Here is a 26,812-nt window from a genome sequence, read left to right on the forward strand (position 1 = left end):
TAGCTAGCTTACAGAGTTACGCTAACGTCTGTATAGTTGGTAAGTTGGCTTTTTGGGACGAATAAATAAACGACACGTCGGTCAAATTTAACCGAATGATTCGAGTCGTTTATTTTAGATTACTGAGGTATATGGTGTATTATATCCACTTTGTTCTAGTTTCTGCTAGTGTTATCGTCAGGTAATCAATGCCACCTGTGGATGAGCTCTTAGCTTACATGCTATCTAACAACAACGAGTAATAATCAAAAGTCTGAATACTGTTATAAATGTTGGTGTTTTCTCTTCTCTGTTTCTGGTCCAAGCTGCTGAATGAACAAAGAGACTTGAAGCTTCTGGAGGAGACGAGAACTGCAGCGCTTGAAACAAACATTTGGTAAATATCAAGTCAAACTTTAGTAGTATTCATAGAAATGTCATCGTATCGTGTTTCATAAAATAACATAAAATCAATAAACATTGGAGTATAGTATGCCATAAAATAGTGAAATAAATTAATATAGTATGTCATGAAAAAATAACAAAAAAGTCTAGTATAATATGCCATAAAAAGAACAAAACATACCGTAGTATAGTATGTCATAACAAAGTCAAACTATATTATTTCAGAAAAAAAGTCAAATTTAGTATGTATTAAAATGTCATAACATCTAGATATGGTATGTAATGTAAAACATAATAATGTAGTTTTGCATAAATATTTTCAGATTTTCTTTTTTAAATCATAGTATGTCAAAAGTTTTAGTTTAGTATTCTATAAAAGAGGCATAAAAATGTCACGTCATGTCAAATTTCATGGTAATATCATACAAATACCATAGTATAGTATGCAATACAAATATTAATAAAATATCATAAAAAAGTCAGTTTAATATATCATCAAAAATATTAGTTTGTTATAAAATGTAATTTTGTAGTATAATATAGATAGTTCATTCAAAGTATTTTAAAAGTCACAGTATAGTTTCATAAAAATAAACTAATATAGTTTGTACTCAATCATGAAAACGTTGATAACCTTTATTGTTATACATGTATGTGATGTATTTTCTAACGTCCTTCTCTTCTTGTCTCCTCAGATGAGTGCAGACTTTCCAGACCAGACCTGAGGACGACGGGGTTTCTTCTCTTAACCGCACAGCAGCGGAAGAAGACGTGGGTCTTCTTCCGCTGCTGTGCGGTTACTCTGAGATCTAAAATAGAGAGTGGGGGGTGGATCAAATTTTGAAAATTTGCTATGCAGCTAAATTTTTAATAAAAGCATTTCCATAACCCACACCGTTCATTTCTCTGAAAACCCGGGAGGAGACGGACGTCTCGACCCCCGGGGTAGTGGACATTGATGTCCTCACATAGGTGAGGAGCGAACCCGGGTCAGCGCGATCCAAACCGGGAACTGTGTAACCTCACCATCACGTCACTCACGCTTTGACCTCTTCTCTTGCTATATTTGACTTCTTTCTTTGGCTGTTTGACCTCAAAAGTCACTGCACCACATAAGGATTGAACCCACAACCTCCTGTCTTCTAAGCAGTCATCTATCACCTCAAGCTATCTGATCTGACACTTGTGTCTGGTTCATTGCATATTTGTCTCCTCTGTTTTGACTGGTTGACCTTAAGATGTAACGCATTACTGAAGGTACAAACTCATAACCTCCAGTCACTCATAACCCAGCCTCACTTATGTCAAGTCGTACATCTTCATAGAGTATTTGACTTCCTCATCTTGGGTGTTGGACCTTAAAATTCACCGCGCCACGGGATGGAGCCCACAACCTCCAGACTCCTGATCAGTCCTCTATCACCCTGAGCCATCGGATCTGACACGCTGAGCTGCTGCAGCGTCACACATCCTGCTGCTAAAATAAACCATCACTCTTCTCTATAAAGCTCCTTCAGTTTTGTTGTTAGTGTTTCAAATGTGTGGAGGAAACAGACTGGACCTTCCTGAAACACAGTTAGGGTTTCATCCTTTCACCTCATGTTGTCACGCATCACTAGTGTCAGCACTTTCACTCAAAAATCACTGCACCTCACAAGGAGCGAGCTCATGAGCTCAGGTCTTCTGAGCAGTCTGCTAACTGACTGAGCTATTTGGTCACACCGCCTTCACTCAGCTCTTAAACACAGAAAACCTCTGGAACAAAACTAACATTTAAGCTACTTTACAACAATGAGAGATTGTTCTGCACATTTACAAATAAAACACCAGATCACATTATGAATCATCTTCAGCTCTGGTGTCTCTAATCTGTGGTGGAAACAGACCGGACCTTCCTGAACCAGAGATGGATTTGATCCTTTCTCCTCAGGGTGTCATGCGTCACTCACTGTCAGCTGCTTATCTTGGTGAGCTATCCCTGAAGCTCGAGGCCCACACATCTGTTCTGGGATTTGTTCTTCACACTTCTGAAAATCACATTCCCAGCCCGCGAGTCGAGAACCGGGCCGCATGAAAAACCAGGAATCCAAACCGCTTGACCATCTATGACGCTTTGAACCCTAACCCTAACCCTAACCTATACGAAGTACACAATGTAAAACATGTAAAAATACAAAGAAACACAAGGTTTGATAAAATACAACATTATATACACAGTTAGTAAGAATTATTTAATAAATAATTTAGAATAAATATTAAAAGAAATATTATAATATTATAAAATATTATATTATAAAATAATTATTTAGATATTAATATTATATATATTAAGGATACATTAGGATATTAACCCTAACCTATACTAAGTAAACTATAGTAAGTTTACTAAACTTACAGTATAGTATGTCGTAAACATCCAATATTAATATCTAAATAATTATTTTTAAATATTTATTCTAAATTATTCATTAAATAATTCTTACTAACTGTGTATATAATGTTGTATCTTATCAAACCTTGTGTTTCTTTACATTTTTGCATATTTTACATTGTGTACTTAGTATAGGTTAGGGTTAGGGTTAGGGTTAGGGTTAAAAGCGTCATAGATGTTCAAGCGGTTTGGATTCCTGGTTTTCACATGTTGCCCGGTTCTCGACTCGCGGGCTGGGAATGTGATTTTCAGAAGTGTGAAGAACAAATCCCAGAACAGATGGGTGGGCCTCGAGCTTCAGCGATAGCTCACCGAGATAAGCAGCTGACAGTGAGTGACGCGTGGCACCCTGAGGAGAAGGGATCAAATCCATCTCTGGTCCAGGAAGGTCCGGTCTGTTTCCACCACCGATTAGAGACACCAGAGCTGAAGATGATTCATAATGTGATCTGGTGTTTTATTTGTAAATGTGCAGAGCAATCTCTCATTGTTGTAAAGTAGCTTAAATGTTAGTTTTGTTCCAGAGGTTTTCTGTGTTTAAGAGCTGAGTGAAGGCGGTGTGACCAAATAGCTCAGTCAGTTAGCAGACTGCTCAGAAGACCTGAGCTCATGAGCTCGCTCCTTGTGAGGTGCAGTGATTTGAGTGAAAGTGCTGACACTAGTGATGCGTGACAACATGAGGTGAAAGGATGAAACCCTAACTGTGTTTCAGGAAGGTCCAGTCTGTTTCCTCCACACATTTGAAACACTAACAACAAAAGAGAGATTGTTGTTCAATGTTATTGTCTAATGTTATGCACCACCTGCCATGACAAATTCCTTGTACGGTATGTTACATACATTGACGATAAACGGTTCTGATTCTGATTCTGAAAACTGAAGGAGCTTTATAGAGAAGAGTGATAGTTTATTTTTTCAGAAGAATGTGTGACGCTGCAGCAGCTCAAATGAACTATAAATATTCAGTTTTACAAGTAATAATGCATCGTATTATATGTACTGATCATCTATTTTGTGTGTAAAATCTTAATATGTAAAATAACTTGACTATGTAGAATGAAAAATTACTTAAGTATAAATACATTAATGTATAAATAATATATAAATTGACTCTAATAACATTTAAAAAAACAGGAACGAATAAATATACACGTGTGAAAAAAAAAAAGGAGTAATTAAGTTGATAATAAAACAGGATATATATATATATATATATCTATCTATCTTACATTTATTTCGCATTACCATACCGTAGGAGGGAATTCTGGGAAATGAAGTCAGGACAACATTATAGCATGTGGAACAAACCATTTAATATCATTACAAAAGTTTGACACAAAGTTGGTTCACAATTTACAATGAATATTACAGAATAAATACAATGCTGTATTCTTAAAAATAGGCAGTTCTGACTCCCATCCACTATTCCGGTGTACAAAGTGATGCTTAATCAAATGTGGAGACGGACAGATACGAGTATAAACAAGGCAGAAGATGAGCCCCAGAAAGGAGTGGTTGTTCGTGAAATGACAAGTGGATGCTGTATGAGCATTTACAGAGTTCATTTCAGTTTAAAATCAACTAATACGTTCCTCACCCCAGTCTCGCTTCAGTGACACCGCAAAAATGATACCAGAACTACAAACATTTTCCTGACGCACAGGAAGGTCCTCTTGTTGTAAACCCGACATCCTGCTCATATGTGGAGCAGGTGGCCCCTTCTTCAGGTCAGGCACATGTTTCCCTGGAGAAGAGTAAGTGAGAGAATCAATAACCTGTCAATACCACTGATACATGTTATACATCACGTGTCCGTGTTCATGCAGCTAGCAGTGCTAAGCGTTAATATACCTATTGAACAGATATGTTATGTCTAGGTACAGTGCAGTACCTCTGTACAGCAGCTTCTCTCCTCTGCTCAGTTCTCCTTCTTGTTGTCTAAGAGCTCCTGGGTCTGCTCGGCTAGCCTCCTCTTCTCCTCTTGCTCCTTCTTCAGCGCCTTGTCTATTTTCCTACTTTGGTAGATCTTAACCCCGGCGAACGCCAAACACAGCAGCAGCGTCTTCAGGGCCAGGATGTACAGGAGGAGGGGGACATTGTCCAAAACCTGAGGATGGACAGAATATGTTTGAGGATTCTGCCTCCAGACAACAACACAAACACAAAGCACATGCCTGTCGAGGAAACAGCAACTTGGTTTTTCTTCTACTTTATCAATGATTACAGGACACACAAGAGTCACTTTTGCCTCCGAGAGAAAGCCGACTTATGACAACTCAATGAGAAATGGAAAAAAAAGAGGGGGGGGGGGGGGGTTGTGGAACATTCAGGGATCCTGGAGATCTCTCTGTGTGTGTGTGTGTGTGTGTCTCTCTCTCTCTCCTCAGCTGTCAAAATGGGAGGTGGAAGTTCATTTAGTTACATAGAGAGGAGGTGGTGTGTGAAAGAGAGAAGCAGCTGCATACCATGTTGCATTCTGGGTAAACTTGGAACAAGTCATGTACACAGTATTCGCTGCCAAAACTTTAATCAAAATAATTGACAATTTTAGACACCATATGATACATTTAAAAACATGTTACTCACACAACAGACACATATGAAGGAAATAGAGACAACAAGACAGTCACACACATTGTTTAGCCGTAACTTATATTTATTATGTAGTTAGCTAACTTAAATGTGAAGTTTGTGACGAATAACGCTGTAGCAACGTTAGCATTGTGCTAGTGACAGCTGAGACAACCTTGCTTTATCACAGAGGACCCAACTGCGCAACAGCTATTACGCAAATAACAAAACAGACATTATATATCTATAAAAGATTACAGTTGAGTTTATTTACCTTCCAGTTGATCATTTTTGGAGTCTGGAGTGTTGACGTTTCTTGTTTAACGTGACAGCCCGGAGAGGTATTAAAGCTCCTCTGACGAAGGCGGGGCTTGTAGTGACCGGCCAATCGAAAAGCAGAAGGCAGGGCTTGTAGTAACTGGCCAATCGAAAGGCTAGTCTCCGTTCGACGTCACCAGTGCTGCATTCACGTAACGTATGGACTCAAATTTTTTTACGTGTTGATCATTCATTGTGGCTTTAATATATATGCACTTGGCGGTGATAAAGTTGAGCTCAGGTATGAAATGTATCGTAAACTGTATTTATTTTTAATTGAACTATTGATTTTAATGTTTCTTTTTTAATTATGCTATGTATTCGGATTACTCCCATTGAACTTGAATGCATCATAACTGGTGTATATGATACACATACTAGCACCTGCTTGAAGGTTCTAGCACTGGGATTAAAATACAAAATGTATATTTTACAATAATAAATAATATATATTTAAAGATAATTACTCATTACAAAGTCCAAACACAGTAAGGACAAATCAAGCAAGATTTGTTTTCACCAAATCCCCAAATAATCCACACCCAATTGTTGGCAACTGAATAACGTTAGAAGTACATTTTGGAGAACAAAAATAGACCATGGAACGACCTGAAATTAGCAATGGACATTGAAGAACATGCCAGAAGATGGCAGTAATGAGTCGGTAAAAAAAGAAAGTAAAATACCTTAAATCCTCAACGAAGAAGAACCGCACTGCGCATGAACACTCGGGTCAAACAATAAGCGCATAGCTATGCCAGATAGTGTAGTTTCTACTCATTACGCAGCATGGCTCTAGTTCCGTACGTAGAGAATCCGCTACCCGCTCTTTCAAAACTCCACAATTCATCAGCACAGTTTCGGTTCGCCGACCACGACCTCCGTCTCGCCCAGGACTGGAAGAAGCTCGGGGTAGCAGCAGTTGTGTGGGATGCGGTAGGTAAGCGGGACAAACCTGTGGCGACGTTTACGACCGTCGTTATTACGCACGTCATTGAATGTGTGTTGTTGCGTCTGTTTTTGCAGGCAGTCGTCATGTGCATGTACCTGGAGATGGGGAAGTTGGAGTTAAAGGGGAAAGGGGTCATTGAACTGGGAGCTGGCACTGGACTGGTGGGCATCGTTGCAGCCCTGATGGGTGAGTGTACTGTCCACTTGTGAGACATGCGCGTAAACACACACATGCAAATGAATTCTTCACCTTTCCAGGTGCCAAAGTGACCATCACTGACAGAGAGCCTGCCCTGGACTTCCTTTCTGCCAACGTGAAGGCCAACCTGCCCACGGACTCCCAGGGGTCCGTGGTCGTGTCTGAGCTGAGCTGGGGCGAGGGCCTTGAACGTTACCCGGCCGGGGGATTCGATCTGGTGCTGGGGGCAGACATCGTGTACCTGGAGGACACCTTTGTGCCGCTGCTGCAGACTCTGGAGCACCTGTGTTCGGACACCACCGTGGTGTTCCTGGCCTGCAAGATCCGCTACAAGCGGGATACAAACTTCTTGAGCATGCTGAGGCAGCGGTTCAGGGTCGAAGAGGTCTACTATGAGAAACAAAGGGACATCCATGTGTATAAATCCTGTAAACTGCCCCCCAGAGAGGATTTGTGACGACTGGGTGTCCTAACCATTCAGTTTGACTGGCTTCTTAGTTGTAATAATTTAGTTTTTTTTGTTTGCATACGAATCAAATAAAAATGTTTTAACAAACATCAAAGATTACCAGAAACACATTTATTAACAGCTGCCAAAAATGTAATATTTGAATAGCTCTAACCCAATGCACTGTACAAGTTGGTGCTGACATTTAGAAATTGTGAATACAAAATTAATGAAAAGCAACATAAAAAAAAAAAAAAAGGCATACTGTCATGACTATATATAGAATCCATAAAAACAATACATGGCATTCCACTATGATGAAGATATTTTTGCTCACTGTGAAGTCTTTTTTGATTTGGTCACACTTTACAATCCTGCTGCAGCGTTTGAATGGTGCAACCGAGTCGTACTTGGTGAGATTTGACGCCAATAACGTTGAAAAGTAAAATCTTAGAGGCACCTTGTAACAGCAGGCGTTGCCTGTATGTGGTGCATGAGATCTTTAAACCGTGTGCAGTGTGGTAGGATTGTGTGTGCAAGGAAAGTGCGCATGGAACTTTGTAATCCTATAAACGGAATTTGGAGACTCCACTACATATCCTGATACCTCAGAATACAAACTGCAGGAACTGTGTTGACGTTCCGTTCACCAAAATATCATGATTCCAGTGACGGGGCCGTGCGTCTCCAAAATCTGCCTAAAAATATGGAGACAAAGTATTTCTTTCATTGCCAAACATGGAAGGCTCATTATTTTTGTTCTTCATTCAAAAAGAATACAGGAATGAATCAGATTTATTTAAAAAATGGATTTTAAAAATCCATAATACAAAAATGTGAGTGAAAATAGTTTTTTTTTTTTTTTTTTTTTTTTTACACAAACTCTGTAGCTTAACCATTTTTGTTTCCATAGTCTGATGCATGAGCACAATTTTGTTTGCTTTTAATCAAATGTTTGATTTGCTGTACCGAATGTTTAGTTTTTCCATTTGAAGCTTCCGTTGCTAAATGCCTACAAATGTAGAAGAATATTTAGTGAAATGTTTCCATCACACGGATCGGAAACAGTCCACCACTGGAACTTAATAGAATACTGATATTAGTCTTTATCTGCAATTGTGCAGATAGACCAGGTTTAAACAGAATGAACAGACGTTATGAATGAAGCTTCAAACTATCCGGTTCAGCCCTGAGCTGTTTACTGTTAAACCGGTAAACAGCTCAGGTGATCAAAATCCCAGTTTAAATGTGTTCAAACTGGTGGAAATCAAAAACAATGAGCCTTAGTAACATTACTCACAACATGTTCTGTGACATAAATGTTTCACTTGAGAGATTATGACTTCGTCATGTATCTTTAAAGCTGCATTTAACATGAAAACACAGTTACAACTCAACATCATGGTATGCTTTTTTGTTCGTTTGTCCAGGTCGTATCAAGGCAAAGTAAAATAAAGAAACAAAAAAAAAAAGGTCAATGGCATTATGCAAGCAGATAATCCAATACGTAATAAAACAAAACACAGCTAAAAGATTAAATGTCCATGACACAGCCCATCTACAGTTCAAAGCATTAGTAAGTAACAGATGTTAATGCAATAGTACAACTACAAACGCTGCACAGAGAGGAAACCTCTCCAGATGATCCAAGTGTCTCGGGGAGATTAAACGGTAAAAAGTTCCGTCCTTATCGGTGATGGAGATCGAGCAGTTCCCCGTTGCTGGTGATGTTGCCCAGTTGTTCCGGGCACCAGCGACTGGAGCACTTCCCTTTGGTGGCGTCGAAAAGACGAAACAGCGCAGCCTCGCGGTCTGTTCCATCACTTCACCACAAGGACCCTGTATGGTTGTGGTGTCCTCCACATCCGTTCTGAGCATTGCGTCACCCTTTCATGGGGAACAGAATTACCATTTCATAACCGCTGAAGTGGGAGGCTTTACTTTCTATTCCTGGTGAGTCACTTTTACAGATTTTTCAGCAGTTTTTAAAAAGAAAGCCATAGAGTAGAAAAGGGGGGAGTGGCATCCAGATGCATGGCTCTGTGCTGAGTCTCTGTACATGGGGACAGACGGGCACCTGTGGAGCCCCCGGCAGGAGTTTGGTATCCTTTCTACTCAGATTTGTGGCAGTACAAGTCTTTGAGGGCTTTGAGTTCCTCGATGAGGGTTTTGTTCTGGTTCTCCAGCACGGCCACGCGGTTCTCCAGACACTTGACGTACTCCTTCTTCTTCCTGCGACACTCGCGGGCTGCCTCCCTGTGCGACATTAAGACCACGTGTGAGTAGATGTCTGTGGTTAAGGTCTAAACGTGCATACGTGGCTAACACAACACTACAGCATCAAGAAGACGGTCAGCCACATACCTGTTTTTCATAAGTCGGACCTCCCTTTTGCGTGTGACTTCCTCGGTGCCTCCTCCGGAGCCCAGTGCGGGCGAAGTGGCCATGACCACCCCAGGAGTGATGGCGCTGGTGGGGGCTGTACGGATCTGATAGGCCTGGACATCACCAGAGGCGGCTGACAGACGAAGACAGACAAACACACAGCGTTTGCAATAAAGAGATACAGAAACTCACATTCAGTATGCTTAAGCAGAACAGTATGTCGAGTTATTTCCCCACCTTGTACGACCACTTGGTTGCTGGGCACGAGGATCTGCTGGCCGTCGGTGGTCTGGGCGTACTGCAGGATGGTGGCACCACCCTGGCCCGCGTTGGCCATGGTCAGTGTCTGCAGGCCCTGCATTCCATCTGTGCCGTTATTGGCTAGCTGGATGGCCCCACCCTGGGTAATGGCAACTGCAGAGGGACATTATGTTTGAATCGTGATGTTCTCAAATACAAACCAATGAAATAATAAAGTATTATACCGAGACTTTTCTTTTAACTGTCTCTAAATGAAGCAGCGATGTGCACTACTCAGCACTACTGCAAAGAGCAAAAGGGCATTGCTTGACAGCAGGATATCCTGCGTGTTTCAACACACACCACAAGCTTCCTGTATCGCAGTATTTAAAAGTACTCACTGTACTGGCCACTACTGGTCTGATAGATGGGAGTGGGCATGGTGACTGTGGTGATGGCAGGGGCGTCGTCTTCTGACTTTTCTTCCTCAATTCGAGGCACCGCCGGAACGTCCGACGATAAGTCGTTCAGGATCTTCCTGGAGATGAAAAAAACAATCACGGAGAAAATCTCAGAAAAGTTTAGACTGAAGCACATGATGCTTGCCAGCTACACTGCACCTGTCAAAAAACATCAAAGCAATAAATGAATTGGTGATAAGATGTTACACAGACCTATAAGAGGGTCGTCTGGACAGGATCTCTCGCCTCTTCTGACAATCTGTCACACTGTCTACCGACTCCTGAGAGTCCTCACTCTCAGCAATAGTTGAAATCTGCAAGTGAACAAAAGTCAGTATACTCTAATATTAAAAAGCTGACTCAACAAAGAAAATCTGTTTTGTTGTTGTTGTTCTCCGATTTGTGTTCTTTACCCCACATGCTTTGTACATGCAAGAACGGAAGACGCATGAAATTAAGTGGTGTCTTCTAATCCCATGTGGGACGGGCCAAATGTTTGGCACCACAGAAATAAGACACATGAATATATAAAACATATAGCAATGAAGGTGGATCCATAAGTGAAGGATATCATTGACAGAAATGAGAAAATAGAAAAAGTTTTAGCTAGTATTACAATGTTTTAGAAGGTGGTTATTACTATTGGTTATTATTTAGACAATAAAGCAAAAAAAAAGGGTTATAGTGTGCTGTAAAAAAACACAGTAAAAAGCCCAAAAATGGTCCTCTCACCTGTACTGTCTGGACTTGTGGGGACTGGATAACAGAGGGCTGAGCAGCTTGGATCACCCCGTGCACTTGGACTGTCTGACCATTAGGTAACTGCACTAGGGTGACAGTGGAACCACTTGTGGTCAGCTGGCCTGCTGCTATGGAGGCCTGTAACCATCACACACATGTCTTAATGAAGTGTGAACAGTTTCTCAGCAGGAGCAAGTACTCGTGACGATAAGCGTTTACCTGGGTCAGGGTGATGTGCTGTGCCTCAGACTCCGAGACAACTATTTCACCACTTTGCTGTGTGTCTGCACCAGCCTCCATTGTCATTTAAAAATCTGCAAAAAGTTAAGAGACTCCTTATTTGGATATGCACCATCATGCTTGAAATAGAACTGTGCAGCACAGACAGTGATCAAGTTGTGTGCAGCAAAAACACTCTCTGGAGGTTGTGCATGATCCACAGTTGATGTGCAGAAGGAGGGTGTGGCTTAGCTTAACATGCTAGCATACAATTAATTTGTAAGGATTGGATTTTAAATAATTAGCATAATTTAAAAGCATGTAGCACGTGATATATTCAAGAGTCAAAAACATATCTGTAATGTACCTTTCCATAAACGCCGGAGGCTAAAGCTAACTCCTTGGCTAGCCTGGAGCTACAGTTAGCACGTAGCTAGCTAGCTCGAGCAGTATGAGCTCCATTGATTCCGTTAGCATGCTAACAAGCTAGCTCGGGAGAAATGCATTGAATGCATTGAACACATTTAGCCGCCATTTATTTAACATCTCTCAAATCTCTATTTCAACTCGTTTTTTTCCTGTTTTTTAAACAGCTCGTCTAGTAGCGTGGCGCTAATAAAACTGTCCAAACTAATAAAACATTGCATAACTAACAACGGTATAAGTTGCTAGCTGTGAGCCTGCATGGAGGGAAATGTCTGCATGCATTGTATACCAGTTATGTTTGTAACTAGGGTTTGTTCTCCCACTTTCACTTATTTGTTGGCTCAATTTCACCTTCATTTAAAATGAATTAACTTTACATAAACAATTGCTTCTGTGACTTATTTCTAGGCAAGTTTATTAAAAGAAAAACAAACATTCAAGCCCAGTCCCATATTAATACCTATGTCTCAGTAGTGCCTTGCAGAGACTGACTCATTTTGAGAGCCTCTGCAACACCGCCGCCATGATCTCTTTGTTGGCTTTGTGCGGATATTAGGCTCGAATAACTTCTCTTGGGCAGCCATCTATCTGTTTAGCAAACATCGGATGCGTATCCTCTTACCAACACAGACTCGCTTCGTCACTCCCGGGTCTACGGAGCTCCACTTTTATTCAGACCGACACGTAAGAGACCGCGTCAGGCTACACCTCCGTCGCGTCACCGAGAACAACAACACGGAGAGGAGGACGAGGGAGACGACGACAGCGAAAAAATCAGCTCTATCGACAGGACCCGAGTGAGCACGGAGAAGGCCGGAAGATGACGAAGGCTGCCGAGTTAACGGTCGAAAACCACGGAGATAGCCGGCTTGAGATCCTCGAACACATCTGAGCATGCGCCAAAATGAAAAACCATAAATCTGTTAAAATCCAAATAGCGGACAGCTCTATTTATCTAAATAGTAACTTAATAATAATAATAATAATAGTAATAATAATACAAATAATAATATTAACAATAATAATAACGATAGTAATAATAATAATAATAATAATAATAATAAATAGTTCACTTCTGTTCGATTTAAATATGTTAAAAGAGGTGATGATTTTAAAATAATTTAATTATTTTTAGTGTGCAAATTGACTTCCTCATATAAAATATTAATTCAATTCTAACACACGTATGCTTTACAGAAACACTACCAATCATGTTATGTGCATCTAAAATAATACCAAACCTAGAATTTCCCCCATCATCCCTGTGTATACATCGTTCTTACAGCGAGACGTGTCATGGTTCCCTGATGGTTTAATTTATTGTAAATCAAATGATAGATTTTTATTTATAAGTAATTTTAATTTTCAGCAAACATCAGGCACATTGTTGAGATGGTTTGAAATTCACAGACTGCATTGCTCTTATGATCCACATGGTGGCAGCAAAACCCTTCTTTACTTTCCCCCACTATGAGAGTCAGCTCTGCCCCATTACATGTTTCTTTTCTCCCAGCGTGATACGATGACTTATCTGTGAATTAGATTGGTCTTAACTGTGATACTGGCTTCGTATCACCAAACCATACTGTGATTTTAATAAGAAACCAGTGGGCTCCAGCCCTGTATCACTTATTATGTACTATTTACAGCCCCTGTGATTCATATACCATTTACTTCTTCTTGGTCGTCCAATTTAGCCATAAAATGTGCTCATTAACTGTGTCACTAGGTGTGTGTCAGGACTGGTGCTGTAGGACTGAAATGGGTTCTAAGCTGTGGCAGCTGGTCAAAATCCTGCTGGGAAAATGAGACTTCAGACCAATTTACGACCATCATCTCCATGTGCGAGGTCATTTCGGAGGCCTCTTAAAACACACACACACACCCCCCCACACACGTCAAACATAGCCATCTTCACCTATGGAGTGATTGACTACACTAGTGGTGCAACATATTCACTGCTGACCCAACCAATCTTGTGTCCTTTACCATAAAAACTGGCTCTATTTTGCAACACTCTTACATTTTGTACTTTTCTGTTCAAAGTGAAGCGCTGATAATGAATCGTGCAGTCACCTATTCATCATTGAAACTCATCTCAATATATGTCACAAACCAGCCGTGTTATCTGTTGAAAAGTCTAAGTCAATAACCTGATTGGACATTGATTTCCCTCAATAATGACTGCCAGAGGATAGCCTTAGCAAACCATAATTAGCCTGCAGGGGAGCGGTTTCATTAGTTATCACTGAATGTGGACTTGGCTATGCAAGCTGTGCACATTCAGATTGTTTGCAGTGTTTCTGTGAAAATGAGTCTACAATCTGTGAGCATGTTGTTCATATTTTGTCATTGTTTTATACTCGGAAAGTAAAATCCCCATTCACAAATTTACACCAAGCTTGCACGAAATAACAATAATTATTTCCAGGATTTTGATTAATACAACAGCGTGATCAGCTTTTTACGCCATTTTCTAAAGTGACACTGACTACGTTTATGAATGTAAAAGACTGAGAGAAACCGCATATATTCACATTTCACATGATAGAACCAGTGATTTTTGTTTTTGCAATTTCATTTTTATTACCATACAATTATTTAAAATGTTGCCAATTAATTTTCTGTGGATCGACTAATCTCCTCAGCTCTAAATCTTGTATAAATACGTTCTAATTTGGCCTCTCCCTGTCACTGAAATCCAAAGCCTTTCACATCCGCTGTTGAAAACACATGAACGCACAAACACAATCAGACCGCGCTTGCATTATTCACGTCTTTATCACCACCGCCATCACATTTTTCTGAGTGCACACCAACATGGTCGGTGTGCCTTGGTGATTAAAGCACATTTCTGATTCAGACTGCTAATAGTGGTGAGTTCTGGCACAGAATATCTGATCGCAAGGTTTATCAGAGCGCTCTGCAGTAACGACCCCTGGCTGTAAATCATCGCCGAAAGCACCCAAAAACAGCCGAGTGAAATGATGCCACAGACGTCCAAAATGGTGTAGGAGGAGGAGGATAGGAGTTTAATCTTCAGCATATGAAGTAGAGACCTGACTCCAATCCATAGCCCTTTCCTTTCCCCTTAAACCCAGCTGTCAAAGCCCCTGGCTTAACACAAGCCTCCAAAAACCCATCGACAGCAAGCCCTATGACACTTTCTCTTCCCCCAATTTTTTCTGTTTCTGTTCTCTTTCCATGTGTGTGTTTTAAAAAAAAAATCACAGTCATTCAAAATCACGACCCTTTCCAAATCATGATCTCAGCCCCCCCCCCCCCCCACTGCAATATTGAGTGTATTAATCACATGCCTGATATATTCTTTCAACACTGCCGTCGAATTTTAAATGCAGTCCTCAATCAAAGCGAGTGGAAATACCATACCTGTCACTCAAGCAGGGCATTGTGGGAAATATCAGCTCTTTGGGGCTTTGTGAGGGGGGGGGGGCATGTGGCTCCGTCCAGAGAGGGGGCTGAATATGAAGACGGAGGGGAAAACATGCAGCGCATTTGAATACCGCTGACCTTATATGCATGCTTTTCATTGTGGGTAGAATTACCTGAATCGCATATGAACCAGTGCACCTGGCAGAGGTTGCCATGGATACTGGGCCCCACAGTCTGTCTGTCTCTCTCTCTCACACACACACACACACACACACACACACACACACACACACACAGACACGCACACATGGGGTTCTCAAATCTGAAGATGTGAGTTTCAGAGATATCCAGTAGTGTGTCGCTGAGGTGCGGTATCAAGCTGCAGCTGCGAGGCAGGAGAGTTATCTAACACACCTAGATTGTGCTGACCCAGACCTCCTGCTAATCCAGGCTGTAGGCAACACCGTGTATTGGGCGATCTCAATCAATCCGTCAAGGTGTCAGCTCCTCCCTCCCTCTCTATCTTTCCCTCCTGCAAGGATTTTCTTGCCCACTCCCCTCCCCCTGCTTCTTCCATCTGACCATCCTTTTTAAAGGTTAGCTTTAGATTTTCAAGTCTGTCGTAATACAACACTCCCATATGTACGTTGGAAGAGTTGTTGGTAACTGTAATCCATCCTCCTCCAACAAAATCATTGTTTTTTGGTTTGAATTTTATTCAGGAATTTCAGTGTTTCCTTGCAGCTCCAAAAAAAATGCCCACTTTACTTTACAAGAGATAAACCGGATCGGTATTAGCACAGATACCGGCTTTGTCTCTTACATTCATTGAAGCCCAACACTAGTTTTTAGCTGCAGAGACACCTGGCCTAAATGTTTCCTCTCAGTTCCATGCAGCGAGGTGCAAAGATTTCATCAAGATCAATGTGTGAAAAAGAGACTAGTAAGGGGTTCAAGTGTTGTGTTGGCAGATACCCTGATTTGAAGTATTTCCAACAAAAAAATCAGATAAAACTCACAAATACTAATAACGCTTCTTTCAGAAAACCCTAACCGACACTTTAAACATGGCAGCGAGGGTTGCCAATTTCAGCTGTTCATTTTAAGCACCATCTTGTAACTCTCTGTTCAATACTTTTTTTTTTACAGCTTCTGCAGCAATTGTAATTTCCTTCTTCGATTGCCAGGAGTTAGAAGCCGGTCTCAAGTGTTTCTTTATCGTTTGCTTGGCTTCACACAGGTAGACGGGCTCTTCCCGCACTCTGCCGTGTTTATCAAAGAAATGTGAGTTCCAACTGCAGCCGTCTCGTCCTGTGAAGAAACCAGAAGTGCAGGCTGATAGTAGAATCTCCTCTTGAATTAGTGTTCTGTGGAGAGAGCTATCTGCTCCTTCGGGTATTCATGCCGGAGGTAAAACATGTTGTCCAAGCCCCGCAAAGAAAGTTCTGCAAAATATTGTATGATCTAGCAAAGCAAAAAGTCATTTTTTGGTCTCCTCCACATGTATCAACAACATACATTCAATGTCAAAGAGAAAAAAAAACATCCTCACATTTTTGATATTTTAGCTTTTGATCTATGACTTTTTCCAGTTTTTTCTTTTTCTTAAACGAAAATCGACATTCACTCCCCCCTGTTGCCTTTTTTTCCTCTCTCGGTGAGGCAGTAGGAGGGCAAGACAGTGGTAAAGACAAAAACACACACATGATGGTGTGTGTTTAGGTGCTAGAGTGTGTGTGTGTGTGTGTGTGTGGGCTTGCCGCACTGCTCTGTCCCGTCATAACATGTCATTCTGGACACTATTACTCCCAACAGAGGCGAACACTGCAGCTCACTGACACAGAGCGTAAGGTCATCTGTCAAACAGAGAAGGCAAGTGTGTGTGTGTGTGTGTGTGTGTGTGTGTCCACGAGAGCGTGCCTGTATATCATAACACATGTGTTCGTGTGTGTTTGTACATGTAGCTTGAATATATTTCTGGTTGTGAGACATCGCGCTGTATGAAGGCCCTGGGAAGCTGTCCTTCACACAGAGCAGAACACGGTTACCTTCCAAACCTCTCATCCCTCTCCTCCTCTTTGCTGAGTTTAAAGGTTTCCATGGCTACCGGCGTCCCAGTGGGAACGCAGTGTGCTCTGCCCCGGAGCCGTCGGAGCAAGCGTGCTTGGCAGGAGGGGAAGAGGGGGATGTGGTGACTTTTGACCTGGTCTTACTAATGGAGAAGGGAAGTGGGGGGGGGGCGACTCGTGCCCGGCTGCCTCCTGGATTTCAGAGGGCCCTGGGCGAGCGAGATAGCCGCCCTCTAATCCGCCGAGTCTCTCTCACCTTGCCTCCCCCGTGTTTCCCAGATAGCGCATCTTTTGTGTCAGATCTGTGCAGCTGTCACCGCCGCCGCTTGTAAGGATGATGCCGGCTTTGTGTGAGTTTGCGTGTGCACGCGTGTGTGTGTGTGTGTGTGTGTGTGTGTGTGTGAATGTGAGACAGAGGCGCAGTGAAGTACACAGAAAACAGTGAAAGATGTGAGAGGTGCCTTTACAAACCGCCCCCACACCCCAGACAGAGAGGAAGGTACCCACGAGGCAGGGAATGTTGCAAATATCATGTCAATTTGAAATATTTATTCGAGACAAGAAGAATCAGGGTATTTGAAATTCTCCAGCGAAGATATGATATCAGTTATTCTACAAATGGCTCATTTAACAGAAGGATCCATTTGATTGGCAGCTGGCCTTTGATACAAATCTGAATTTCTTTTGTCAATTCACCAGCTTTTTCTGGAGCTTTCCACCGCATTTTTGCATTATTTCTTTCAAATCTGCACACTCGATCCGCTGATCATGACTGTGGGATGAGTATGACGAAATTCATATAAACTATAAACTGCAAAATATCAAACAAGTCACATAATGTCACCTGTTTCCAGGTCAGCTTCACCTCTTGTTTATATATCTCTCTCTATATATAAATCCATAACCTCAAGACTTGATTCTGTAGAGCATTACGTTTTTCTGCAGTGTGTTCATAACATAAAATGTTTTCCTTTAAACTTTTTGCCCTCTTGACTGCGGAAACTTTGACTTCCTAATCATGCAGAGTGCATTTTTAATGCTCACAACTTGACACAGAGCTCACTGCGCTGTCTCGTCGAAGGCAGAAGATGCAGAAATGTTTGTGCAGAGAAAAGAGAAGCCAGAATGTGTGTGAGCACTCGTGTGTTTCCATGTCCGTGTATGCATCGGGGAATAGAGGGGGACAGTCAGGAGAAGGGTTATTTACTGCGCGGCCCAGGCGACCTGTCCGTCCTCACGTCCAGCCCCAGCAGATTAAGATGCAGCCGCTGGCGGCTGCCAGAGCTGGCTGAGATTGATGGGGAACACGGGGGCCACAGAGGCCCCGCAGAATTCTGAACAGAGCCTGTGGGTTCCAACCAGCCATGCTGCTTGCAGACAGCAGCTCCTCTCTCCTTCCTGCTCTCTCTCTCTCTCTTGTCACCCTTTTTTCTATCTGTTTTTTTTCTGACTTTTCTTTATCGCTCTGTTGCTCTTTCTGGCATTTTTTTTCCACTCTCTGTCACTCTGCCGCTTTCTGCATCCCTGTTTTTCTGTCTCTCTGTCACTCTATCGCCCCACTGTGCCCCCCAACTAGTCTCGCAAGCCCCCCCCCCCCACCCCCACCCTCCAGAAGACGCTGTCTCAGCAGCTTTAGCAGATTTGGATGTCATGAAACTGCAGGTGTGTTGTGTGTGTGTGGGAGAGGGACAGAAGTGAGGAACATGCTTTTTATAAATAATTCTCTGGTTAAGATGGGTAGCAGGAAAGTTAACGGTGAGATGGATGTCTGTGTGTGTGTGTGTGTGTGTGTGTATGTGTGTGTGTGTGTGTTCATGAGCGCTAACATGGATCAATTGCAGCTTCTATAAGCTGTCTGCACAGCTGAAGAATTGCTGAAGGGAATAAAAATAGCAATTATCTCAGTGTGTCAACATCTGCATGAGTGTTTATACTTGCCAGTTGTTTGAAAGTAATTCTAATGTTGCAGTGATGGAAGAGGGAAAGCATGAGAATGGAAAATGGATGCTGTGTGTGTGTGTGTGTGTGTGCGGACGCGGGTGTGTGTGCGCTGAACAAACTGCACTGGCAGGGTTTTTGTTGGAGTCCCCAGGGCAGAAGACGCATGAGTCAGCGGCCAGTAGGATTTATGGCCAATTGATTAAATTAGCATTTGTTCTGCTACTGGGGCAGCAGCCTGTCAGTATAAACACACACTGAAATGCACACACACACACACACACACACACTCCCACGTGGGCAAACAAACATGCACCTGTACACCGACTGCAGCAAAGGAACGCAGACGAGGGAAGAAACAAGACAATGAGGAAAGAGAAAAAGAAAAAAAATCCACAGCGAAGCAGTAGACAATTAGCAATGGTGTCAATAAGTCAACATGATTAACATCAGGATCACTGGGATGTAAATACTGGAGGAAACACACACTGCGCCTCCTTCCTTAGCAGCTACTTCATGCGATACAGCGTGAGCGAGGGGGTCGCACACCGGGCTTGCTGACAAGCCTTTTTTATGACATTCATCAAAGCCATCTGCCATTTTCCGCTCAATTAATTTGTTATGGGAAGTGGGATCAATTAAGTGCGCACTGTAATGGCTTTATATCCTTGTTTCCCTTTTATAGCCCAATATTTTTCTGTGCTCCACTCTGGCATGAAAAGGCGAAATCGATATCCCCAGCTATTTTCCCCTCCCGTGGACTAATTTGTTTTTGCCACTCTCTTCCTGGCATGATAAACTGGGCCCTAATGAGGGGTTAGGACGAGGGGACAGACTAAACATAAACCCGCACTCGAGCCAAGAGGCGAACTGGCCATGCTCGTTCCGACGCGGCCACTCAATCCAACAAACTGCGGAGCCTAATCTACCGAGATCTCATTTGGATGTCACACTTAACTACAGACACGGTAGTATCAAGAGGGATTGACCTTCGCCCCCCTTATCAGCCGACGCGTTGGTCACCTGTAGCGTTAGCAAGTGGCTTAAAAGACGGCGATGATAAGGACAATGGGTGGGACAGTTGGTTTGACAGTGACGGGTGGAGCAGCGTTGGCTCATGGCACCATTAGTACGAGTGTCACGGACGTCGGTGTACTCGCCTCCTCACCTCGACCCCTGCGACGTATTGATCGCTCTCCCATTAAGCCTGCTGATGGGCTTGATGATATGACGAAGAAGTGGGGGGAGTGATGTGGCCGTGTTTAAGTGCGTGCATGTGCATGACTTCCGAGCAGGTTGAGGGGCCATCATTACTCCTGGTAGCGAGCCTGGTGACATTGCCATATTGATTTTGACATCATCTGGCCGGGGTGTGCTTTAGAGGCCGGCTCTTAAACCAAGGCGACCAAAGTGTCACCTTGTTTGTGTCAGCAGGCTTTACAGGGCCACCAAGGTCCCAACTGGACGTCCATGAGCGGAACATTACTGTGAAAGCTGAGGCTGTCAAAGTGATTTCTGATTTAACACCCGAACACAATCCCTGCTGCTCTGCATAATCCACCTACACGACACACCGGGAACACTTTTTGTAGGGACTATTTCTTTGGAAGAGAAGGTTTTCCTTCCACCCCTCGAGGTCACAGTCTCCCATTGTTTTCAAAAGTGCATTAAAGCAGTTGTTCTTGCACTGGAAAATGTAATTCATCACTTGATGGATGATGACTTAATTTGACCAAACACGGACTTGTAGCTCCGAGTCAAAATCATTTCATATGTATTGAAAGGAGCTCCAATCTACTGAAGCTGAAAGTAATAGAAATCAATGCACGTCTCCACCTACGTTTGCCTGCCACTCTGCCTTAAGTTTTTGTTTTGACACTTCATTGCAGCCAGAAGAAATATGTAACAGTGCACCGTAATAGAACGCATGAAAAGGTGCCCATTAATGGATTTTTGAAAACAATGGGGGGCTGTGAGCTCTGGGAGGTAAGACAAACCTGCCGAGGAACACACAGTAGTTCCAGACAAGCGAAACCTTTGGTGGGCTGTCGGCAGGGGAAAATAAATTACGCTGGTATTATCTTTTAAATATCTATAAATCAGTGCTACATTGATTAATTGAGACATTAATTTAATTCATGTGGACAAATAAGACCAATTACCAGCCTCTACATAGTATTTGAATTGAGGGCCACCGGGTCAAAGTCTGATTACAGCACAAAATGCAGCCCAGTCGCTAGGATAAAATGTTGGCACTGTACGGTTCTGCAAAGCACGGATAGGTTGAATTTATACGTTATTGTTTTAACACAAATCATTTATTTTTCTAACCTTAAACAAGTCGTTTTGTTGCTGTCGTTTCACAACGTGGACCACGTGGTGTGCTTTTCTGCAAACCACGCTTGCAGAAACGCATGAGGACACTTTTTCTCTGGGTTGCCTCTCTCCAGCTGTAACGTGGACGAGGTCATGATAAAAGTGGGGCGGGGCACCAGAGATGAAGGGTCAGACAGGTTTCATTCGGCCAACGCTGGCTGTAAACGGTGGGCGGCGAGGAGGGGGGGGGGGGGGGGGGTGTCTGCCTATCAAGACCAGCCGCAGATTAAAATTCTATCGATCCGACTGTAATTTATTTATCAATTCAACTAAAAATTAAACATTGACCTCGTTCTTTGAAAATCCCCTCTTTTAATCTTGTTGGACGTAGTGACTGGAATACCAAGCAAGCGAGCAGTCAAATGTGGGGCCCTTTATTCCAAAAAGTTAAACAAGTCGTGGGGAGAAAGCATCTTTCTTCCTCGCGCTTTAGAGTTCAAAGGCAAAGACTATTAAAAGCTCCGTACTTCAGCTCCTGCTTTGCTGCATCTCCCAAACCCCTAGGACTTCTACTTCTGACAATAAACAACTCGTACATTTCTCACCGCCGCTCCTTTCTCCACCATCCGTATTCTCGTCACTCCTCCCGCTCTTCTGATCTTTTCTTCCCTCTCTGGCTATCACTGGGTGCTGTCTTCCTGGGTGCTGTTACACACTGTAACTTTCTTATCACCACATCAAAGCCTCGTCTCTTCTCTACGCCAACCCCCCCGTCTCTGCCCTCCTCCGTCCCGCCCCGCCGGTTACAGATGTGCAGAGTTTCTCTAAAAACCCAAATCCTGCTGACTGCATAAAAACAAACACTCATCGCATCATTATGAAAGCTTCATCCGTCGTCTCTTCTCCCTGCCCTCCTCTGCCCCCCCACCCCCACCAGCTCGGACAGAATAATAAGGTTACCTCGCTCACGCTCATGTCAAACAGCCTCTCCTCCCTCGTCCCCTCACCTCACGCCCTGCTCTCTGTCGTCCTCCTCACCCCTTCCTGAACCCTCCCCATGACCGGCCCTGTAATCCAATTAAAAGCACATTAGGGCCAAATGAATAGCAGTAGATTTAATTAGCCGCTGACGAAGGTTGGCTGGATGGCCGGCTGCCTGGCAGTCGGGTATGCGTGGATGGGGCGCGGAGGCTCACGGGGGAGATGAGCGTCGTTTCGCCTTTACCCCGCCGATGTCGAGGGGGTGAGGAGCGTTAGCTGATGAGCTGGCGCGGGTTTTGCATGCACTGCTTCTGTGTGTCAAAAGGAATTTACAAGTTCAGGCTGTTAAGTGTGCAGGATTATAATAAATACGCTCTTAATTAAAGGATAGATTCACCCTTTTTCAAGTACATCTCAAAACTCACGTGCCCACATGTACATGGAAAGAAACTATAATCCGTTTCCGAGGGTGAAGAAGAAGGGTCATTTACACGGAGAGGCCAACGAAAATGTCTTACTGGAGGGACAAAGAGATTCGGGAACTTCTGTCGGACGCCAAAATCATCAGATAAATTCAAGGAACGGCAAGACACCGACAATCCTTTGTCGTGTTCCGCATGTGTGAAAGGGCAACTCTGTCCGGAGCTCATAAGAGAAAATGGCACGTCAGTCCTCTCCATACTGGCCATTGGAATCCCATCAGGGTCTCTTCATGACCAGGATGGATAAGAGGAACAATTACAGGAACCGATAACTCTTATTGAAATGCATACATTGGCATGTAAATATGGTTTTGTATGGGCTACAGCCTGCTGTAGGCTTGAAAAATGACGCTGAATAGCAACATAACTAAATGCACTTTAGACTACATACACAAAGGCTAGCCTCTCCTCATTCTCTTGGTGTTAGCTAACTAGCTGGCAATGTAATCAACTTAAAGTTGAGACATTATTGCTGCTGATGAGGACGAATCACTGGAAGTTTTGCGACGCTTCTTGTTGCGTTTTCTCTTCTCTCATCCTCCCCTCACTCTGGTAACTGGATGCAACCTTTCCTGCTGCGACCTCCCAATGTGCACAGTCAGCAGAGTAGTCGGCGTAACCCACTGTGGCATTTGCATCATGCCCCTCTGTGTGTGTGTGTGTGTGTGTGTGTGTTCAGCGCCTAATGAAGAGAGACAGTCTCTGCTGGGGTCCCCTTTTTCCAGCCACCAGGGGTCTCAGGTGCAGCAGGTGGACAGTTGGTGTGTGTGTGTGTGTTAGTACATGCTTGAATGCCTGTGCGTGTGCATGTGTGCGCATTTGATCATGCGTTCACGCATGCGTGACAGTATTTATGTTTGCATGCATGCAAGTCCGCATTTGAGCGCGTTCGTGTACCTGCATGAGTGTGTGTGTGTGTGTGTGTGTGTGTGTGTGTGAAATGAGATCCAGGTCCCGGCCTCTCTATTTCTCTCTGCAGGTAATAAAAATATAGAGTGCCCTCCAGATCCCTTTATAGAGAGAGAGTTGAGACCGCAGCGAAATCTAGGACAGGCTCCATTGATTTGGAGGCTACAGTATTACTAGCCAACACAGCCAAGGCAATATGAGAGGCCTTTTTAAAAAAATCACACACAGCCACCCTGAGCCCAGAGGGACGGAGAGTGGAGGGGGTACGGATAATTTGGAAAACCTATCCTTATTTTGTTTCCTCTCCGTGCCATCTGGAGAAATAACGTGTTTCGCGTTTCCTCTCACATTGCCTCTCGAACAATGCCTTCTCGCTTTGCGACGCAAATCTCCACATCTTTAGGACGACACAGAAGATGTAACACGAGCGCCGCGCTGCTCTAGGAGCTGCAGTCCCCTCGGCATTGTGATCGTTTCTTTTCTTTTTGTTGTTTGGATTGAAATTTACATTTTTATTTAGTGAGTCGAGTGAGCTTGCCGGGGTGTGTTATATCACTCTTGGGTCTATTAAACCTGTTAAAAGCCCATTGTGTTGTTTCCCAAATGCCAATCAAGAGGAAAGAAAAAAGGCATTCTACTCTCAATTTGGTTTTCATCCAACTGCTATGATTGGTACCATTTCAAGACCCGGGCTTTCTATACTTCAAAGGTGTGGACGAATAGAAAAAAAATGTTTTCATCGTGTCGACTTCTCCTGGATTGGGCTCTTCCAGATCTCAGGAGAGCGGTGGAGTGTTCTGGGTCGGGCCAGGAGACGACCCCCCCTGTCTGGCTAAATAAGATAAGACCCTGTCATTGTATCCCTCCACTCCACAGCCCTGACCGCATCAAATATTCATGGGCCACAGCAGACTCTTAAGTAAACTGGCCAATTTGTTGCGGAAGACGTGCATTAAGATTGGCTGGACCGATATGCGACTGGCCCCCCGGGGACGGAGCCAGACTGGGGGTGGACGGCTGCCATTTTGGCTCTCCTGTCTCTATTGTTGCCCCCCCCTCGGAGTGGCGAGGGATGGGGAGCGGCACGCGGCGGTCCGTCTGTACGGTAATGGGCTGGGTGTGAATGGGAGGGCGGGGCATGGGGAACAGGAGTGGATGGGAGATAACAGGAGGTCACAAGGAGCTGCCTTTCATCCGGATGCATGTTGAGAGCGAGTTAAGGAGGAAGAGAAGAACAATAAAGGATAGAGGTGGGGTCATGTTTGAATGACAAAAGATAAGTGGTGTGCCGGGGGGGCTGATTTAGAATGAGGAGAAGGACAAACGTATAAATGAGCTGCAGTGCGCACATGAATGGGAACAACTTAATAGATCAGATTAGAGGGACAAACAAACAGAAAGCACATGTGCCGCAGCACAATCGCACAAACACAACGCTTTTTGAAAGACGGCTCATGCGGCGTCTTCAAAACAAGAGATTTCAAGGATAGCCCATCTCCACATTATATCTCCCCGAGGACAGAAGTTGACAAATCACGAAAGCACATTTTTATTTTGCTTTATGGGCGCAGACGTTGAGCGGCGGCAAGGGAGAGACACGACTTTACGCTCGGCGATTCCCCGTAGGGCATCCGATGGAAATGAGCTGAGGAAGGTGTCTGCAGAAATGTCTGTTAGAAAAAAACAAAAACAAAAAAAACACACAAGAGGAAGAAGAGGGGAAAAATAAGTAGATGAAGCTCATAAAACCCCAACTCGTGAAACTGTTGAGCGGGTTCCTTGAAGCGGGAGAGGTAGGGTGGGAGGGGCGCGTAGGCCTCAATGCCAGCGGGGGGCGAGACCACGATCTGTGGCTGCTGAGTGGGCGGGCGGGGATGCGAGATGGCGGGGAGCAGCGAGGGCCTGGCACAGATATTAGGTCACTTCCGCAGAGGACCGACGGGTGTTTAGAGAGCGACCCGGTTGCCGGGTGACCCCTGACAGCCTGCTCGTCATCTGGCGCAAGGGAACTCTGGGGGATTGGCGAGAAGCTTGTTGTGAATATCAAATGTGACCTTCTGCCTGACGGAGAGAAAAGAAAAGAGATAGAGGGAATAATAATTTGAGGCCACCGTTTATTTCCATTGGACATGATATCTCTCTTAATTTCTCCTCCTTGAATTGTTATTGACTTTTAGCACGAAACTGCATTCAAATCATTCCCAATCAGGCACTCACTGCATGGAAACGGCTTATTTCTTACGCCCTCTGAGAGGTTTGATGGTTGCCTCAATAGGCTTGATGGTGAATGAGGCCATTTACATGCTAATAGCCATGCAGGGCAATTCCCTTATCATGTATGTAGATGAACACATTTGCGGGATCCATGTTGGCCAAATACAAACAGTAAACAATATGCTGACTTCATGTTAACGTTTCACTTTATTTATTCATGGGGTAATTAAACACTGCCGACACACATGATTCTTCGCTGATAGGCTCGTTAGCATTAATTACCTCTAATTTGGAAAACGAACCAATTTATCACACCTGTAGTTTCCCAACCGTCTTGAGGTTCTGGTGCATTCTGCATCTGCGCCACGATGCCATCTATATGAAATGGTGCGCTCTCTATAATTCAATGTGGCAAACATATACATTCATATACATGTGTGGGTGTATTGATGCGCCTGTATACAGACGCATGTTATTAAAGTAGGAGTAGAAAATGTATGAGAGAAGAAGAAGAAGAAAGGTATACATGCAGCCCCGTGTGTGTGTGGGTGTGGATGAGGATTATTCAGAGCTCTGCCATCTGTAAACAGGCGGACAGGTTTGCTTCCAGAACGATGAGACAGTAAAACAGCATAAATAAACACTTCAAGTCAGCAGAACGCATGCTTTAAATGTGAATAATGATGGTATTTCTAAATGTTTTCGTTGTTGTTGTGGGCTTGCATGTGAGCAACGG

General features: G+C 43.5%; 3 protein-coding genes and 1 long non-coding RNA gene across 6 annotated transcripts in view; 2 read left to right on the top strand and 2 right to left on the bottom strand.

Annotated features, from left to right (window-relative positions):
* LOC142952578 (uncharacterized) overlaps nt 1–1,276 on the top strand; it is a 4,822-nt gene extending 3,546 nt beyond the window's left edge. For both annotated transcript variants that reach the window (XR_012954681.1, XR_012954680.1), the window contains 3 exons: nt 1–39; nt 306–376; nt 1,080–1,276. The exon at nt 1–39 is cut by the window's left edge and continues 126 nt beyond it. This is a non-coding gene — a long non-coding RNA (uncharacterized LOC142952578). The remainder of the gene's footprint in view (nt 40–305; nt 377–1,079) is intronic.
* A 2,827-nt stretch (nt 1,277–4,103) lies between these two features.
* smim11 (small integral membrane protein 11) lies at nt 4,104–5,798 on the bottom strand. Its single transcript, XM_076094372.1, has 3 exons — nt 5,661–5,798; nt 4,707–4,922; nt 4,104–4,559 (listed from the first exon to the last, which is right to left on the bottom strand). The coding sequence occupies exons 1-2, from the start codon at nt 5,673–5,675 to the stop codon at nt 4,734–4,736; spliced, it is 204 nt and encodes a 67-aa protein (XP_075950487.1). The 5' UTR covers nt 5,676–5,798; the 3' UTR covers nt 4,104–4,559; nt 4,707–4,733.
* A 594-nt stretch (nt 5,799–6,392) lies between these two features.
* Nucleotides 6,393–7,417, top strand: mettl21a (methyltransferase 21A, HSPA lysine). The gene is made up of 3 exons (XM_076094370.1): nt 6,393–6,640; nt 6,731–6,842; nt 6,914–7,417. The coding sequence occupies exons 1-3, from the start codon at nt 6,494–6,496 to the stop codon at nt 7,309–7,311; spliced, it is 657 nt and encodes a 218-aa protein (XP_075950485.1). The 5' UTR covers nt 6,393–6,493; the 3' UTR covers nt 7,312–7,417.
* LOC142952575 (cyclic AMP-responsive element-binding protein 1-like) lies at nt 7,415–12,548 on the bottom strand. Of its 2 annotated transcripts, none has more exons than XM_076094368.1 (8): nt 12,397–12,548; nt 11,349–11,443; nt 11,121–11,267; nt 10,602–10,702; nt 10,329–10,465; nt 9,925–10,101; nt 9,667–9,820; nt 7,415–9,558 (listed from the first exon to the last, which is right to left on the bottom strand). In XM_076094368.1, the coding sequence occupies exons 2-8, from the start codon at nt 11,433–11,435 to the stop codon at nt 9,414–9,416; spliced, it is 948 nt and encodes a 315-aa protein (XP_075950483.1). In that variant the 5' UTR covers nt 11,436–11,443; nt 12,397–12,548; the 3' UTR covers nt 7,415–9,413. The 2 variants fall into 2 exon arrangements, with proteins under 2 accessions (XP_075950483.1, XP_075950484.1); XM_076094369.1 differs by lacking the exon at nt 12,397–12,548 and adding an exon at nt 12,235–12,389.
* Nucleotides 12,549–26,812: the final 14,264 nt, after the last annotated feature.

This window comes from Anarhichas minor, unplaced genomic scaffold (assembly GCF_050575085.1).
Source record: "Anarhichas minor isolate MPS153535 unplaced genomic scaffold, ASM5057508v1 ptg000018l, whole genome shotgun sequence".
Taxonomy (NCBI): domain Eukaryota; kingdom Metazoa; phylum Chordata; class Actinopteri; order Perciformes; family Anarhichadidae; genus Anarhichas; species Anarhichas minor.